The following is a 17,584-nucleotide window of genomic DNA, read 5'->3' as shown; positions in this document are numbered from 1 at the left end:
TTCATTCATCCATTTTCTTCCATTTATCTGGGGTCGGGTCTCGGAGCATCAGCCTAAGCAGAGACTCCCAGTCTTCCCTCACCCCAGACACTTCCTCCAGTTCCTCCAGTGGGACCTGAGGTGTTCCCAGTCCAGTCCAGAGACATGGTCCCTCCAGTGTGTCCTGGGTCTCCTCCTCCTCCTGGTGGGACATGAACACCTCCTGAGGGACACGTCCAGGAGACGTCAGAACAGACGTCCTCCCCTCAGACGCTCCTCTCCACGTGGAGGAGCAGCGGCTCTACTCCGAGCTCCTCCCCTCAGACGCTCCTCTCCACGTGGAGGAGCAGCGGCTCTACTCCGAGCTCCTCCCCTCAGACGCTCCTCTCCACGAGGAGGAGCAGCGGCTCTACTCCGAGCTCCTCCCCTCAGACGCTCCTCTCCACGTGGAGGAGCAGCGGCTCTACTCCGAGCTCCTCCCCTCAGACGCTCCTCTCCACGAGGAGGAGCAGCGGCTCTACTCCGAGCTCCTCCCCTCAGACGCTCCTCTCCACGAGGAGGAGCAGCGGCTCTACTCCGAGCTCCTCCCCTCAGACGCTCCTCTCCACGTGGAGGAGCAGCGGCTCTACTCCGAGCTCCTCACCTCTGTCTCTAAGGGAGACGCCCGGACGTCCTGTGGAGGAAACTCATCTCGAGCTTCTTGTATCTGTGATCTCGTCCTTTCGGTCTTTACCCAGACTCAGACCAGAGGAACCAAACTCACCCAGATTTAAAATCAGAAGAAAACAAACAACTGTTAAGATTAAATCACAATTTTCACACAGACTTTTTAAAGAGGAATTCATTTTTTTTCAACAATTAAGACTTAAAAGTCTGATGGAAACACAAACACTGATGTGACAAACGCAAATATAAAAAACATTTTGATTTAGTTGGACTCGTTTAAAGTGTCAGAAAAGTGTTTCGTGTTTAAAAGGTGCTGAATGTTTGGACAGAATTCTCCCAGTGTGATGTCATCAGGTGGGACACTTCCTCTTGCACTTTTTTTTAACGTTTCTTTAAATGATTCGTGTCGTTTTTTCTTTTCTTTTATAAACGTGGGCTGTTGTTTCTTCCTGCAGACAGGGGGCGCTGTGTTCAGATCAATCATCCTGTAAGTCAGAGCTTTTGAAAACGTTTGTGTTTGTGACGATCGTCCTGACGTCTGGAAAAAGACCAAAGAAACTGAGCAGTGCCTTCGTGTCTCTGAGCAAGACACTTGAGAGTCTGAGTGTGGAGACGAGTTGATCCTCACAAATATGAAATATAAATGTTTTTTTATTAAATAATGAACAAGATGCAGCTACAAACTTTTAAAACACTAAAATAATAAGAAGAACATGAAGAAAAGTCAAATTTCAACACATAAATGTGTCAGAAAAAGAGTTGAAGTGTGGAAATGTTTGTCCACAGAAGTTTTCTGAAAAGAATCGACTCGAGACTGAAGCGTCTGTGTGAAAGTTTGACACGAACAGACTTAAAATGAAAGTTCATTTAATTCCAAATTGTAGATCAAATGTTTTAAATTAGTTTCAGTTGTAGACGAGTGTTTCTCAAGCGCTGGGTCGCGTCCCGCAGGTTGTTCCGTGTCGATCTGTGATCAACTTTAAACAAAAAAAAACTTCTGGATCTTTTTATTTCCAGAATTTAAACTAAATGTTCAACAATAAAATTTCCTCTTTAAAGTTCAATAATGAAACTCTCCACATCTACACTGACGTAGATCAACTTAAAACAGAAAATAAATGTGAAAACAACAAGAACCTGAAAGAAAAACTCCAATGTGAAACTGAAGCGGTGAGAGAAACGTGCGGCGCAGCAGTGAAACTCTCCTTTATCATTTAGAAATGATACATTTAATTTAAATTCTGGTTTAAATGTAAATCTGAGTTTTCTGTTTGTGGTTTTGGGGGAAAAATCAACTTTATCAAAATAAAAATAATTTTGGATTTAAAAAAATAAAAAATAAATTTCATGTTTAGTTTTTGTCTGAGACGTTTTGGGGGAAGGATTGTTTTGGATTTGGGACTCGTTTAGTCCTGGTTCAGTCCTGGTTCAGACCTGGTTTAGTCCTGGTTTAATCCTGGTTTAGTCCTGGTTTAGTCCTGGTTTAGTCCTGGTTTAGTCCTGGTTTAGACCTGGTTTAGACCTGGTTTAGACCTGGTTTAGTCCTGGTTTAGTCCTGGTTTAGTCCTGGTTTAATCCTGGTTTAGTCCTGGTTTAGACCTGGTTTAGTCCTGGTTTAGTCCCTGGTTTAGTCCTGGTTTAGACCTGGTTTAGACCTGGTTTAGTCCTGGTTTAGACCTGGTTTAGTCCTGGTTTAGTCCTGGTTTAGTCCTGGTTTAGACCTGGTTTAGTCCTGGTTTAGTCCTGGTTTAGACCTGGTTTAGTCCTGGTTTAGTCCTGGTTTAGTCCTGGTTTAGACCTGGTTTAGACCTGGTTTAGTCCTGGTTTAGACCTGGTTTAGACCTGGTTTAGACCTGGTTTAGTCCTGGTTTAGTCCTGGTTTAGACCTGTTTTAGTGGTTTAGTCCTGGTTTAGTCCTGGTTTAGTCCTGGTTTAGACCTGGTTTAGACCTGGTTTAGTCCTGGTTTAGTCCTGGTTTAGTCCTGGTTTTCCTGGTTTACCTGGTTTAGTCCTGGTTTAGTCCTGGTTTAGACCTGGTTTAGTCCTGGTTTAGACCTGGTTTAGTCCTGGTTTAGACCTGGTTTAGACCTGGTTTAGTCCTGGTTTAGTCCTGGTTTAGTCCTGGTCTGGTCTGATTTGTTTGAATCTGACACAGAGACTCGTCTGATTTATGACCTGCAAAAACTGAAACCTGATCCCAAAACCAGGACTGAACCGGGTCCAAACCAGGACTAAACCCGGTCCAAGGCAAGACGGGCCTAGACCAGAGACCGGACTTCCACAAAAACAGGACTAAGTGTTTAAATGTAGTTGTAAACCCGGTCTAGACCCGGTCTGAAGCGGGTCTAGGCCGGGTCTAAACGGGGCTGAGTTCTGGTTCTGTCCCTGAGGCCCGGAGACTCGCTGAAACCGGATCTTGGAGCAGTCCGAGGACTCGCTGGGACCTGTCAGATCTCAGTAAGTCCGGACTTTCTTCAGACCGGGCCGGGTCTGGGCGGATCAGGTCACATGACGCGGCGCCCGCTCTGATCCGGAGCAGGCCATGCATCAAAGTCCCGAGTCCGAGTCCGAGTCCTGAGTGGAACCAGATGTGCTTTAATGAGCGCTTTCCCCGCTCCAGCTCCACAGAAAGACCCGGCTTAGTCCTCGTTTGGGTCCTGCTCCAGACCTGGTCTAGTCCTCCTTTAGTTCTTGATTAGTCCCGGTTTAGACCTGGTTTAGTTCTGGTTTAGACCTGGTCTGGTCTCTGGTTTAGTCCTGGATCTATCATAGTTTAGTTCTTGTTTAGATCTGATTTAGTCCTGGTTTAGTCCTAGTTTAGACCTGGTTTAGTCCTGGTTTAGACCTGGTTTAGACCTGGTTTAGACCTGGTTTAGACCTGGTTTGGTTCTGGTTCAAACATTTTCTGTTTTAAAGTGAAAGTTTCATGTTTCCCTCTCCCCAGACACTTCCTCCACGTGTCCACACGCTGACGTCACAAACAGATCAGACCCCGAACCCACGACCCGCGACTCGCGACCCGGTCCCGGTCCGGAGTCCGCGGGTCACGTGTGAGGGCAACAGAACCGGGTCTTGTGTTCGGGTCTTGTGTTCGGGTCTTGTGTTCGGGTCTTGTTCGGGTCTTCGGGTCTTCGGGTCTTGTGTCGGGTCTTCGGGTCTTGTGTTCGGGTCTTGTGTCTTCGGTCTTCGGGTCTTGTGGGTCTCGGGTCTTGTCGGGTCTTGTGTTCGGGTCTTCGGGTCTTGTGTTCGGGTCTTCGGGTCTTGTGTTCGGGTCTTGTGTTCGGGTCTTCGGGTCTTGTGTTCGGGTCTTCGGGTCTTGTCTTCGGGTCTTGGGTTCGGGTCTTGTTTTCGGGTCTTGTCTTCGGGTCTTGTGTTCGGGTCTTTGGGTCTTGTGTTCGGGTCTTTGTGTTCGGGTGTCTTCGGGTCTTTGTGTCGGTCTTGTGTTCGGGTCTCGTGTTCGGGTCTTCGGGTCTTGTGTTCGGGTCTTGTCTTCGGGTCTTGGGTTCGGGTCTTCGGGTCTTGTTTCGTTCGGTCTTCGGGTCTTGGGTTCGGGTCTTGGGTTCGGGTCTTGTTTTCGGGTCTTCGGGTCTTGTGTTCGGGTCTTGTGTTCGGGTCTTGTGTTCGGGTTCTCGTGTTCGGGTCTTCGGGTCTTGTGTTCGGGTCTTGTCTTCGGGTCTTGGGTTCGGGTCTTCGGGTCTTGTGTTCGGGTCTTCGGGTCTTGTGTTTCGGGTCTTCGGGTCTTCGGGTCTTGTGTTCGGGTCTTGTGTTCGGGTCTTGTCGTTCGGTCTTGTGTTCGGTCTTCGGTCTTGTGTTCGGGTCTTCGGGTCTTGTGTTCGGGTCTTCGGGTCTTGTGTTCGGGTCTTGTGTTCGGGTCTTGTCTTCGGGTTCGGGTCTTCGGGTCTTGTTTCGGGTCTTCGGGTCTTTGTGGGTCTTGGTTTCGGGTCTTGTGTTCGGGTCTTGTGTTCGGGTCTTTGTGTTCGGGTCTTGGGTCTTGTTCGGTCTTGTGGTTTCGTGTTCGGGTCTTCGGGTCTTGTGTTCGGGTCTTGTGTTCGGGTCTTCGGGTCTTGTGTTTCGGGTCTTGTGTTCGGGTCTTGTGTTCGGGTCTTGTGTTCGGGTCTTGTGTTCTTCGGGTCTTCGGTCTTGTGTTCGGGTCTGTGTTCGGGTCTTCGGGTTTTGGGTTCGGGTCTTCGGTCTTGTGTTCGGGTCTTGTGTTCGGGTCTTCGGGTCTTGTGTTTCGGGTCTTCGGGTCTTCGGGTCTTGTTTCGGGTCTTCGGGTCTTGTTTCGGGTCTTGGGTTCGGGTCTTCGGTCTTGTGTTCGGGTCTTGGGTCGGTCTTGTGTTCGGGTCTTCGTGTTCTTGTGTTCGGGTCTTTGGGTCTTGTGTTCGGGTCTTCGGGTCTTGTGTTCGGGTCTTCGGGTCTTGTGTCGGGTCTTGGGTTCGGGTCTTGTGTTCGGGTCTTTGGGTCTTGTGTTCGGGTCTTCGGGTCTTGTGTTCGGGTCTTGTGTTCGGTCTCGGTCTCGGGTCTTGTGTCTTGTGTTCGGGTCTTGTCTTCGGGTCTTGGGTTCGGGTCTTGTGTTCGGGTCTTGTGTTCGGGTCTTCGGGTCTTGTGTTCGGGTCTTCGGGTCTTGTGTTCGGGTCTTGTGTTCGGGTCTTCGGGTCTTCGTGGTTCGGGTCTTGTTCGGGTCTTGTGTTCGGGTCTTCGGGTCTTGTGTTCGGGTCTTCGGGTCTTCGTGTTCGGGTCTCTGTCTTCGGGTCTTCGGTTCGGGTCTTCGGGTCTTGTGTTCGGGTCTTCGGGTCTTGTGTTCGGGTTCTTGTGTTCGGGTCTCGTGTTCGGGTCTTCGGGTCTTGTGTTCGGGTCTTGTCTTCGGGTCTTGGGTTCGGGTCTTTCGGGTCTTGTGTTCGGGTCTTGTCTTCGGGTCTTTGTTTGTTCGGGTCTTCGGGTCTTGTGTTCGGGTCTTGTGTTCGGGTCTTCGGGTCTTCGTTTTCGGTCTTGGGTTCGGGTCTTGTGTTCGGGTCTTCGGGTCTTGTGTTCGGGTCTTGGGTCTTGTGTTCGGGTCTTCGGGTCTTGTGTTCGGGTCTTGTGTTCGGGTCTTGTGTTCGGGGTCTTGGGTCTTCGGGTCTTGTGTTCGGGTCTTCGGGTCTTTGTTCGGGTCTTGTGTCGGGTCTTCGGGTCTTGTGTTCGGGTCTTGTGTTCGGGTCTTGTGTGTTCGGGTCTTTCGGGTCTTGTGTTCGGGTCTTGTGTTCGGGTCTTGTTTTCGGGTCTCGTGTTCGGGTCTTCGGGTCTGTGGGTGTTCGGGTCTTCGGGTCTTGTGTTCGGGTCTTGTGTTTCGGGTCTTGTGTTCGGTCTTGTGTTCGGGTCTTGTTTTCGGGGCGGGTTCGGTTCGGCGGTGCCACGTAATTAGTTCTGTGAAAACTTTGCTGCGCACGAGAGGCTGCGCGTGGGCGTGTCCAGAGCGCGCGCCCCTCCGCTCCCGCCGCGCGCCCTTCAGTCGCTCTAGTCCGCGCGCGAGGACACACGGCGGCACGAGACCCACGCAGACCCGCGCAGACCCACGCCGAGTCACGCAGACCCACGCACGTCCACGCACAGAGAGAGACCCGAGCGCCACGGACACGGCTCCCTCCTCCGCCCGGCTCCGCTGCGTCCTCCCCGGGTCCAGCCCCGCCTGAGTCCCGCATGAGTTCGGACCTTCAGCGTTTGTCGGAGTAAATCCACGGAGCTTTTTAATGCGAGTCCCGCCGCGTCCCTCCTCCCCCCGGCTCCTCTCTCTGTCCCCCCGGCTCTCCTCGCTCTCCTCTCCCCGGCTCTCCTCGCTCTTCCCCCGGCCTCCCTCGCGTCCTTCCCCCGCTCCAGAGCCATGACCTCCGGTTACGCGCATGTGATGGACCGGACCCCGCCGTTATCGAGCAGTTTGGACCCGCTTCAGGCCAAGAAGAACTTTTCCGTGAGCCACCTCCTGGACCTGGAGGAGGCGGGGGACGTGGTGGGAGCGCAGGCCGAGGACGGAGTGGCGGAGGCGGGCAGGAGCCTCATGGAGTCACCGGGGCTGACGAGCGGCAGCGACACCACGCAGCAGGAAAGTAAGTCCCGGCGGGAAGAGGCTCCAGAGGCAGAGAGGAGCTGGAGCTGGGGTTTGAGTTTTGGTCTGGGTCCGGGTCCGGGTCTGGGTCCGGGTCCGGGTTTGGGTTTGGGGATGTTGAAAATAACTGAACCGTGTTTGGCTGAAGCGGCCCCGGGGACAGAACCTCAGACCCGGGACCGTGAGCGCGTGGAGGTTCTCAACATGTTCTACAGAGTTTGAAGAGTTTTACAGAGTTCTAAGGGTTCTAAGGGCTGTAGTGAGTTCTAGGGAGTTCTAGTGAGTTCTAGGGAGTTCTAGTAGTTCTAGTGAGTTCTGGTGAGTTCTTGTTAGTTGTAAGAGTTGAAAAGTCTCGTGAAGAGTCACATTGTTTCACACAAAGAGCCGCGGGATTTTCTTGTGGATCATTTAAACCGAGTCTCTGTAATGAACGAGCCGCTCGAGAGCCGCGGGACTCGGCTCTTTAGACTCGGTTTGTGAAAGTCTCACTTCGAGTTTTAATTAAACTAAATTAAATTAAAATAAATTAAACTAAACCGCAGCGACGAGGCAGAAAACTGCAGCTCGTGTAAAAGTGGCGGAGCCGCGCGCGGGAGGAACGGGCACGTTCAGAGCGCGTGAGCCCCGCGCGACCTGGAGCTTTTCCTTTTAACCATGAACCGTTTATCCTCCCAAAGTGACAGACCCGAGCCGCGCGAGTCCAGACCCGAGCCGCGCGAGTCGAAGCGGAGAATCCACGACACGATTTACGATCGTGACAGGAAACACGAGCCCCGGACCAGACCCGAGTCCGCGCACGGACCCGGTCCCGCACGCGGGGGGTTAAATCCGTGAAATCGCAGTGCGCGTGAGGTGAGCGCGCGTTTTGGCTCGTGCGTAAAGGCGCGTGGCGCTGTAATCAGCGGCGTCGTTCCCTTCATCGTTTCGTCCCTCGGGACGTTTCGCTCGGGTCTGAGTCTGGAGCTTCTGCGCAGCGTCACGTCCCAAACTCACTGCGCTTTTTCAGCTTCAGTGTTTGTGTTTGTTTGTGCGTAAAGACGCACGGCGCGTCTGCGCCAAAACTCACGTGCGTGATTTTCCGCGCGTGAATCTGCGCGTTTGAGTCTGAACAAAGTTTAAACCTCAACTGTAAAAGTGAAAGTTTAGTGAAGCTGAAACGGCCCGCGGCCTCAGGTCAAACTGAAGCGGAGCCGAAACAAAAGTCCAACCTGAAACAAACTCTTCACCAAAGTGACGTCACGAGGTGGGAAATAAGATAAAATAAATACAATAAATAAATGAAATAAATAAAATCAATAAAACAGAATGAACAAATGAAACAGAAAGAGTTTGGAGTTTGAAGCGGCGCGTGACGCGGCTGAAGAAAATTTTAAAACAAGTTGAAGTTTAAAAATTTAAAACAAAGTTTTTCTCATTTATTTAAAAAACAAAATAAAACACAAAATGTTTTAAAGTCTTAAACTCTTGTCTCTCCTCCTCCTCCCGCTGCTCTTCATCCTCCTCTCCTCTCCTCTTTCTCTCTCTCTCTTTCTGCTCGTGTTTTTTGAATAAACAAACTTTATCTCTCTGTTTGTTTGGAAAAGAAAAGACTTCATCGTTTTTCTCTTTGTCAAATTAACGCCGCGGGGGCGCGCGCACAAAAACAAACACGCGCGGAGCCGGAGCCGAAGGGGAGCCGCGTCAAGAGCCGCGTCAAGAGCCGCGTCAAGAGCCGCAGAGCCTCGTGCACGTCCTGACGTCAGGTGAAAATGTTTCTGAAACTGACAAAGTCCAGAATAAAAGTGTCACATGATCAAATCAACTCTGCACGTGTTTACGTCACCGCGTTTTCCCACGTTTCAGGTTTTCATGATGTGACTGTGATTATTTTATCTGTGTGTGTGTGTGTGTGTGTGTGTGTGTGTGTGTGTGTGTGTGTGTGTGTGTGTCATTAGAGCTTCTGTCTCTAATCTCCTGGTTCGGTCGGTTTGGATTTTAAAACATTTGGGCGCGTCGCGGGCGCGTCGCGGGCGCGTTTCAGGCGCGTCTCTGCGCGGAGCATAAATCAGCGGCTCTAATGTGTTTGACCCGCGCGGATCAAGTTTCAGCTTCAGTCTGAGTCTGAGCGGCTCAAACTCACGCGCGGCTCCTGGTTTGAAATCTGCTGTTTCCAAATCTCAAAATAATAAAAAACTAAAAAATCTAAAGAAAAAGGATTTCGAGCGCGTGCGCAGAGCGCGTGAGCGCGAGGCCTGAAAAACACAAAAAAAAAAAAGAAAACAAAGTTCAGAAAATAAGAAACAAGAATTTAAAATGTAAAATGAAAATATGTGAGAGAATAAAAGTGACACCGAGTCATTTTTACACCGCGAGTCATTTTTACACCGCGAGTCACTTTTACGCACGCGCCACGCGCGGCCACGCGCGGCCACGCGCAGCTCTGATTGACAGCTCAAATTAAACAATTATAACAATTAAAAACAAATAAACATTTGATAAAACACAAAGTGCTTTTGTACATTTTATTTCAAAATAAAACTAGTGATTTTGTGTTTTATTTTTAACTCGGGTCATTTGACTCGTGGATCAGAAAAGTTTCAGACTCGCGTGAACGCGCTTCAGCGCGCGCGCTTCACATCTAAATTAAAATTAAAATTCAATTTTCTTTTCTTTTCTGATTCCATCTTAAACAAATGTCACTTTTCTTTTCTCTCGTTTTGTTTCGTTCAGAAGTTGAAAGTTTGAAGCGACTCGAGTTTCAGCCGCAGAAACTTCAGAAAAAACACCAAAAAAACACCAAAAAACACCAAAAAACACCAAAAAAACACCAAAAAACACCAAAAAAACACCAAAAAACAACAACAACCAAAACACACCGCGTCAGAAAAACTCCAGATTCATTTTTATTTCATCTCAACAAATCTGCAAAAAAATCCTCCAAATCTTTTTGAACAAAACGAGACGAAACTGACCCGAGTTTGTGCCGCACTTCAAACTCAAACTGTCACTTTAAATTTAACTCTAAATAAACAAATTATTCCATTTATTTTGTCACATTTATTTTACTGTTTAAAAGTGTAAAAGTGTAAAAGTGTTTTTGTTTGAAAAGTGAAACACAAAACGTGTTTTATTAAAGAAACACAAATATGTTGAACTGGTGACAGATTTACACTTTTACACAAACTGAAAATAATCATGAAAAATATAATAAATGAAAAAATAAATCAAATAAAAACATCAATTTCCTCAACTTTAAAATGAGCCACAATGAACCAACACTTTTATCAAACACACACACACAAACACACAAACACACACACACAGACACACACACACACACACACACACACAACACACAACACACACACACACACACACACACACACACACACACAGACACAAAGTGAATCTGCAGTGAAACAAAATAAGAGAAAATAAAACTTCAGTATTTAAAACTGAAACAAACATTTGTAGATTCTGAAACGTGTGTGTGTCTGTGTGTGTGTGTGTGTGTGTCTGTGTGTCTGTGTGTGTGTGTGTGTGTGTGTGTGTGTCTGTGTGTGTGTGTGTGTGTCTGTGTGTGTGTGTGTGTGTGTGTGTGTGTGTCTGTGTGTGTGTGTGTGTGTGTCTGTGTGTGTGTCTGTGTGTCTGTGTGTGTGTGTGTGTGTGTGTGTGTGTGTGTGTGTGTGTGTGTGTGTGTGTGTCTGTGTGTGTGTGTGTGTGTGTCTGTGTGTGTGTGTGTGTGTGTGTGTGTGTGTGTGTGTGTGTGTGTGTGTGTGTGTGTGTGTGTGTGTGTGTGTGTGTGTGTGTGTGTGTGTCCGTGTGTGTTTCTCTTCTGATATTTTCAGATTTAACTCTAAAAGTTTGTTCAGTTTTACACCTGAACGAGTCGAAACGTCACAGAACATTTCCTTTAGATCAGGGAAAAGTCCTGGAAAAGTTTGGACATTTTAAGTTTTGGAAAAATCTAACGTGAACTTTTATTCTCACACGACCAGAAACGATAAAACTCTGTGACGTCGTTAACGTTTTTATTCATAAAAACTGGAGGGTTAAAATTTCAGAGTAAAATATTTCAGAGTCGTTTTCAACACAAAGTGTTTTATTTTTACTCTTTGAGAGTTAAATGTGAGTTGGAGTTGGGGTGATTTGGTTGAAGTTAATTCAACTTCTCTTAGTGTTAATTTAAACTTCAAACTCCCTCCAGAAAAGAACCAGTTTGAACCAGTTTTGTTCTGAATTTCATCTTAAATTAACTCAAATAAAGAGTAAAAATAAAACTCCTCTGTGTGTTGTTGAGTTAAATCAGGATAACTCTACAAAGTGTTATCTGTTTACTCTCTAAACCTTCATTTAACTCTGGGTTTGGGTTAAACAGGAACTTTGGTCCAGTTTTACTTCATGAACTTTTACACAAATGTTAAATTAACTCTAGAACAGAGTGACTCAGAGAAACTCTGAGGAAATGTTAAATGTTCAAACTGACTCTGTCAGAGTTGATTTTAACACTTTGCTGCGTATAAACAAAAACAAAAAAATCCTCCTCTTTTTGTACGAACAGAAACGATAAACTTTTGTGTCTTTGTTCACATTTTTATGAGGTTGTGCGACTAGAAACGGAAACAAAAAATAAATAAAAAACTGTCATCGTTTAAAAATGAAAATAAGAACTAAAAGAAAAAAAAAAAAAAAAAAAAAGTGCTTGTGTTTGTGTTGGAGTTGAGTTTGTGGAACAACCTGAGTGTTGATTTAACAAAGTCTCACACTGTAGAAGATTTAAAAAGAGTTTAAAGATTCAAACGAACGGACGAAGTTTTAGATTCTGTTTGTTTCCTTCACATTTTGTCTCTTATATTTATGGAAAAAAACTCAAACTGTTTGTCTGTCGTTGTTTAACACCGTTTTTTTTACTTCAGACTGAAATCTTTGGTTCATGAAGCACGAGGCTGAACTCTGGGTTTTATTTAGTTTTGTTTTGTCGTTTTACAAAATGAGGAAATCGAACTTGAGCTGAGACTAAAGCTGCAGCGTGTGTGTGTGTGTGTGTGTGTGTGTGTGTGTGTGTGTGTGTGTGTGTGTGTGTGTGTGCGTGTGCGTGTGTGTGTGCGTGTGTGTGTGTGTGTGTGTGTGTGTGTGTGTGTGTGTGTGTGTGCGTGTGTGTGTGTGCGTGTGTGTGTTGTGTGTGTGTGTGTGTGTGTGTGTGTGTGTGTGTGTGTGTGTGTGTGTGTGTGTGTGTGTGTGTGTGTGTGTGTGCGTGTGTGTGTGTGTGTGTGTGTGTGTGTGTGTGTGTGTGTGTGTGTGTGTGTGTTGTGTGTGTGTGTGTGTGTGTGTGTGTGTGTGTGTGCGTGTGTGTGTGTGTGCGTGTGTGTGTGTGTGTGCGTGTGTGTGTGTGTGTGTGTGTGTGTGTGTGTGTAATAATGTCGTTTCCAAACGTCTGAGCAGAAAAGTGAAAGTGGTGAGTTTGTGCCGAGGCTCCAAAAAATGACACAACTGTGGAATATGTGAGAAAACGAGGCTAATAATACTTTGAGCGTCAGCGCGGCTCCGGGGCCAAAAACCTGCTCCACCAAAAAAAAACCAAAAAAAAAAAAACCCCGCCAGATCTCGAGGCAGCGGCGACCAGAAACCAGCGGCAATTTACACCCAAATCACTCAAATGAGCCCAATTTAGCCTCATAAAAGAGACTGAGACGCTTTAGAGTTTGATGAAATAGGAACACGAGGAGGGAGGGGGGGGCGCGGTCACAGGGTTCCCAGAAAAAGAGCTCCGTTCTCGGGTAAAAATGTGTGCGAAGCTGCCTGGAAACCCCGGAGGTCTGAGCGGGGGGTTGCGGTGGACGAGTGCCCAGAAAACGAGCGCTGTTACTGGGTTCGGCGTTCAGTCCGATCCCCCTGAAGGCCCTGGGGGGGGCGCAGGAGGAATGTCTCAAAGTCTCAAAGTCTCATCTCAGGCCCCAGATCGAGCCTCGTGTCCGGGTCTGTGATTGACAGGTCCCCCCACCCCCCTTCTCCTTCTTCTCCTCCTTCTTCACCGAGGCCACAGTTCCTCTGAGTCTCAGGGTCCGGTTTGGGGTTTGGGGTTTGGGGTTTGGGGCCTGGGAGCTCGGGGTCTTGTGGCTCCGGTTCTGGGCGAGTCTCGAGCAGAGCCGCCCTTTAAAACCTTCTGGAGGTGTGAGGAGCTCGAGTCCCCGAGACCAGAGCCCCTCGTCCGGGTTCGTGCGTTTGAACTGGTCCCCGCTGTGTCGTTTTTCTCCAGCAGGTTTAGAATTGTCGCTTTTAAAAAGTTGTTCTTTGGCCCGAGTTCATTCAGATGTTTTCCACATGAATCAGCTCGATTCCGAAGCAGCTCTTTGTAGAAATGTTCCCAGGAAAAGCTCTTGGTTCGTGGGCCGAGCGCTGGGAAAGTCCCCTAATATCACCAGGCTCTGGGGCTGTTGACGAGACGACGCCCAGAAACAACCGCAGCGTCACAGAAACGAGCTCTGACAGGACGAGGGACGGACCCCGCGCCCACGGGCCCCGCGCCCACGGGCCCGCGCCCACGGCGGGCCCCGCGCCACGGGCCCCGCGCCCGGGCCCGCGCCCACGGGCCCCTGCTGTCTCTGGGTACGGCTTCGAGGCGCGTCCCTGGAGCTGCTGGAGGTCTGTAGTCTGGGGGTCTGTAGGTCTGTAGGTCTGTAGGTCTGTAGGTCTGTAGGTCTGGGGGTCTGTAGGTCTGTAGGTCTGTAGGTCTGGTCTGTAGGTCTGGTCTGTAGGTCTGTAGGTCTGTAGTCTGGGTCTGGGGGTCTGTAGGTCTGTAGGTCTGGGGGTCTGTAGGTCTGTAGGTCTGTAGGTCTGTAGGTCTGTCTGTCTGAGGTCTGGGTCTGGGGTCTTGAGGATCTGGAGGTTCTGGTTCTGGTCCCGTTTGTTTGGGATCCTCCCTGAGAAAAAGCCTCCAGATCTGAGCCGACAAAACCAAATGTTTTATTGGAGGAGCAGCTCAGACCCAGACCCAGACTCAGACTCAGACTCAGACTCAGACCCAGACCCAGACTCAGACCCAGAGACCAGACCAGACAGACTCAGACAGACTCAGACCAGACTCAGACCCAGACCAGACTCAGACCCAGACCAGACTCAGACTCAGACTCAGACCCAGACCCAGACCCAGACCAGACAGACTCAGACCCAGACCCAGACCCAGACTCAGACTCAGACCCAGACTCAGACTCAGACCCAGACTCAGACCCAGACCAGACCCAGACTCAGACTCAGACCCAGACCAGACCCAGACCTCAGACTCCAGACCCAGACTCAGACTCAGACCCAGACTCAGACTCAGACTCAGACTCAGACTCAGACCAGACTCCAGCGTCTTCATCAGCTGAACTCAATTAGAAACAAAATCATGAAAAAAAGAAAGAAAAGAATCTCATCTTTTTTTTCCTAAACGTTTCATTTGAGCCTTTATGGATGTGAAACATTTATAGAGCAAACGTGCACGCTCCCCACGTGCACGCTCCCCACGTGCACGCTCCCCACGTGCACGCTCCCCGTGCACGCTCCCCACGTGCACGCTCCCCACGTGCACGCTCCCCACGTGCACTCTCCCCACGTGCACACTCCTCTCGTGCACTCTGGTCTCTCACACTCTGGTGTTTTGACATTTCTTATTTCTTCGTTTTTCGCTCTTTGGCTCGTTTCTTTTTAAACTCCCGGACTTTTCCTTTGGGACTTTGTGAAGATCTAGTCCTGGTCTTGATCCGGGTCTTGGTCTTGATCCGGGTCCTGGTTTTAATCTGAGTTTTGGTTCTGTTCAGAAACTTGTTGAAAATCACAATCACCAAAATCTGAGCAGAAAAAAAAAAAACATTTGAGAATTTCCTAAACTTTTTTTTAAAACAACAAAATCAATTTTAATCAAGTGTGAAAAAAATAAAAAGTTTTGACTCTGACAGTTTCTCCTGAGGTTCCGAGCGAGAGGGACAAGAGGCAGACTGTGCCCAGGAGGAGAGCGCCGTCCCTGGGCACAGTCTGGAGCCGCTCCCCTCAGCGCCAGCGTCTGGAGCCTCACAACCACCAGCACAGACTTTTATAATCCCACAAAACTGATCCTTGTGTCTGAAACATATTAAAAACAAAAAGAAAAAAAAAAAGAAAAAGAAAAAGTGAAGCGAGGGAGAGAAGATGAATCTGTGCCCAGTGAAGTGATGCTTTTCCTGGGCACAAACTCGGCCGCAGCTCCTCGACTCTGTGGACGTTTGGGCCCCTGGATTTTTAAACTTATGACTTAAACTTTAAACGTATTTTGAGAAATAAAAAAATAAAACAAATCTGGAGGTGTGAAGGGGAGTCACCGTGAGCTCGTGCCCGCGGGGGAGGGACTGGGCACAGTCTTGGCCTCGCTCCCCTGGTCCCTCCGTGGCTCTCGGTGTGACGGGTCGGACCCGGCACCTGTGCTTCTGTGGGATTTTTTTTCAAATGTTTTTTTTTTTTTTTTATTTTTTATTTCTTTATTTCGGAACAGTAAACATTGAACGTTCTTTTACACTGGAACATTTTACCAACCATTTTACATCAGTGCAGAAGTTCTGTGTGGGTGTGGGTTCGTGCGGTTCTGTACGGTTCCATGTGTGGTTCTGTGTGTGGTTCTGTGTGTGGTTCCATGTGTGGTTCTCATCATGTTGTGGGTGTGGTTCCATGTGTGGTTCTGTGTGTGGTTCTGTGTGTGGTTCCATGTGCGGTTCCATGTGTGGTTCTCATCATGTTGTGGGTGTGGTTCCGTGTGTGGTTCCGTGTGCGGTTCTCGTCGTGTTGCGGTCGTAGTCGTCGTGTAATTGTCGTAAATGAAAAACAGGCGTCTGGTTTGTGTCTCGGCTCCAGGAGTTCGGGGGGAGGCGGCGCAGACGGTGCCCAGGAGCAGAGCACTCTTCCTGGGTAAACAGTCTGACAGTGCCCCCCTCTGCCCCTGGAGCTCTGCACCAAAACGACTCCACCGTTTCTTGTTTATCTGATTTTATTTAGAATCTGATCATATTTAGAAACTTTTGATAATTTTGTGAATTTAAATTTTTTGTTTTTTAAATAGTTTTTAAATAAGATGTTTTTAGATAAACACATTTAAACAAACACAAACAAAACACTGATGTGACCTGAGTGTGTGAAGTTTAGATATTTTTTAAAACACATTTAGAGCAGAACAGGTCACAGGTCACAATAATAATTAAAATAAATAAATAAATAAATAATAATAATAATAATAATAATCATCATCATAATAATAATAATAATAATTTTCATGACGCTCAAAGACGCTTCACACAAATCAGGACAAACACAAACAAATGAAAAAAAAAAAAAACAGATAAAAGTTAGTTGTTTTTTTTAATCGCGCGAAAATAAAAATGAGTTGAGATTTTCACATTTCAAACTTGGTTAAAAACACATTTCACTTGGAGACTGAGAAACTCGTCCTTCTCATGTTGCTTATTTTGATTGGATCCTGAAGGACAAACTTTGTGCGTTTTTCTCGCCGTGATCCGTTTGTACGACCAGAGTGTGACTTTTATTTGACTCGATGTAAATATTTGTAAAGTTCTGTGATCGATGTTCAGGAGAAAACGCAGCGTCTTTAAAATCATCAACAGGTTTGAGCTCGGAGCAGATTTTCTTCTTTTTGCTTTTGGACAAATCTGATGTTCTGTTGTTTAGTGTGTGTGTGTGTGTGTGTGTGTGTGTGTGTGTGTGTGTGTGTGTGTGTGTGTGTGTGTGTGTGTGTGTGTGTGTGTGTGTGTGTGTGTGTGTGTGTGTGTGTGTGTGTGTGTGTGTGTGTGTGTGTGTGTGTGTGTGTGTGTGTGTGTGTGTGTGTGTGTGTGTGTGTGTGTGTGTGTGTGTGTGTGTGTGTGTGTGTGTGTGTGTGTGTGTGTGTGTGTGTGTGTGTGTGTGTGTGTGTGTGTGTGTGTGTGTGTGTGTGTGTGTGTGTGTGTGTGTGTGTGTGTGTGTGTGTGTGTGTGTGTGTGTGTGTGTGTGTGTGTGTGTGTGTGTGTGTGTGTGTGTGTGTGTGTGTGTGTGTGTGTGTGTGTGTGTGTGTGTGTGTGTGTGTGTGTGTGTGTGTGTGTGTGTGTGTGTGTGTGTGTGTGTTGTGTGTGTGTGTGTGTGTGTGTGTGTGTGTGTGTGTGTGTGTGTGTGTGTTGTGTGTGTCAAACAAACAAACACACAAACAAACACACACACAGATTCATGATTCTAGATTTTGAAGCTTCAAAATTCTCTAAAACGACACAACATGGAGTCGGTCGTTTGTGTTTTGTTTGTAAAGTTTTGTTTGTAAAGTTTTGTTTGTGTGATTCTGGTTCTTCAGATTTTCAAATTTTTCTATTTTTTTTTTTTTTTTGTCCAATGAGTCAAAATGTGAAACAGCCTCAAAACAGCAGAAAATGAAACAAACGTTTGTGTTTTTGTGAAGAGAAACTGTGTGCAGCAGCGAGGACTTCGTCTGGATTCAGATTTTGGTGTTAATTTACTTTAGTTCATAATAAAAAGTCTAATAAAAAGTTTAATTAATTCCATATTTGTTTGTGTTTATGAAAATACTTTAGGTTTTGTTTTACAAGTTTGAAGCCAGGATCTATTTTCTTCCCGTCACAGAAGCTCGTGTTTCTTGTTCTTGCTCTCAGATCTTAAGAAGTGTTAATTAGTGTTTAACTAAGAGCTAAGTAACGCTTCATTATCGTATAAATTGACTTTTAATTAAAGATGAAACTCAATATTTTATAAATAACACAGACTTTTCTACAGGCTCAGGTCGTTTTGTGGAGTTTTGTTAATAATAAAATAATTTACATAAAAATAATCAGGAATAATTTTAGAAATAAACTCACACACAAAAAAAAAACAAAAAAA

The 17,584-nt window shown here is 47.2% G+C and overlaps 2 protein-coding genes across 2 annotated transcripts in view; one reads left to right on the top strand and one right to left on the bottom strand.

Annotated features, from left to right (window-relative positions):
* Window positions 1–3,619: 3,619 nt before the first annotated feature.
* Window positions 3,620–6,504, bottom strand: LOC129412168 (serine/arginine repetitive matrix protein 1-like). The gene is made up of 2 exons (XM_055165290.1): window positions 6,436–6,504; window positions 3,620–6,310 (listed from the first exon to the last, which is right to left on the bottom strand). The coding sequence occupies exons 1-2, from the start codon at window positions 6,502–6,504 to the stop codon at window positions 3,620–3,622; spliced, it is 2,760 nt and encodes a 919-aa protein (XP_055021265.1).
* The window catches only part of prrx1b (paired related homeobox 1b), a 31,771-nt gene continuing 20,689 nt past the window's right edge, over window positions 6,503–17,584 (top strand). The window contains exon 1 of the mRNA XM_055164890.1: window positions 6,503–6,725. Within this exon, the coding sequence (XP_055020865.1) occupies window positions 6,503–6,725 (223 nt within the window). The remainder of the gene's footprint in view (window positions 6,726–17,584) is intronic.

Source organism: Boleophthalmus pectinirostris, unplaced genomic scaffold, assembly GCF_026225935.1.
Source record: "Boleophthalmus pectinirostris isolate CB_2022bp ecotype Guang Dong unplaced genomic scaffold, ASM2622593v1 HiC_scaffold_7, whole genome shotgun sequence".
Classification (NCBI taxonomy): domain Eukaryota; kingdom Metazoa; phylum Chordata; class Actinopteri; order Gobiiformes; family Gobiidae; genus Boleophthalmus; species Boleophthalmus pectinirostris.
Note: the sequence above shows the minus strand (reverse complement) of the source record. Positions and strands in the feature narration are given on the sequence as shown.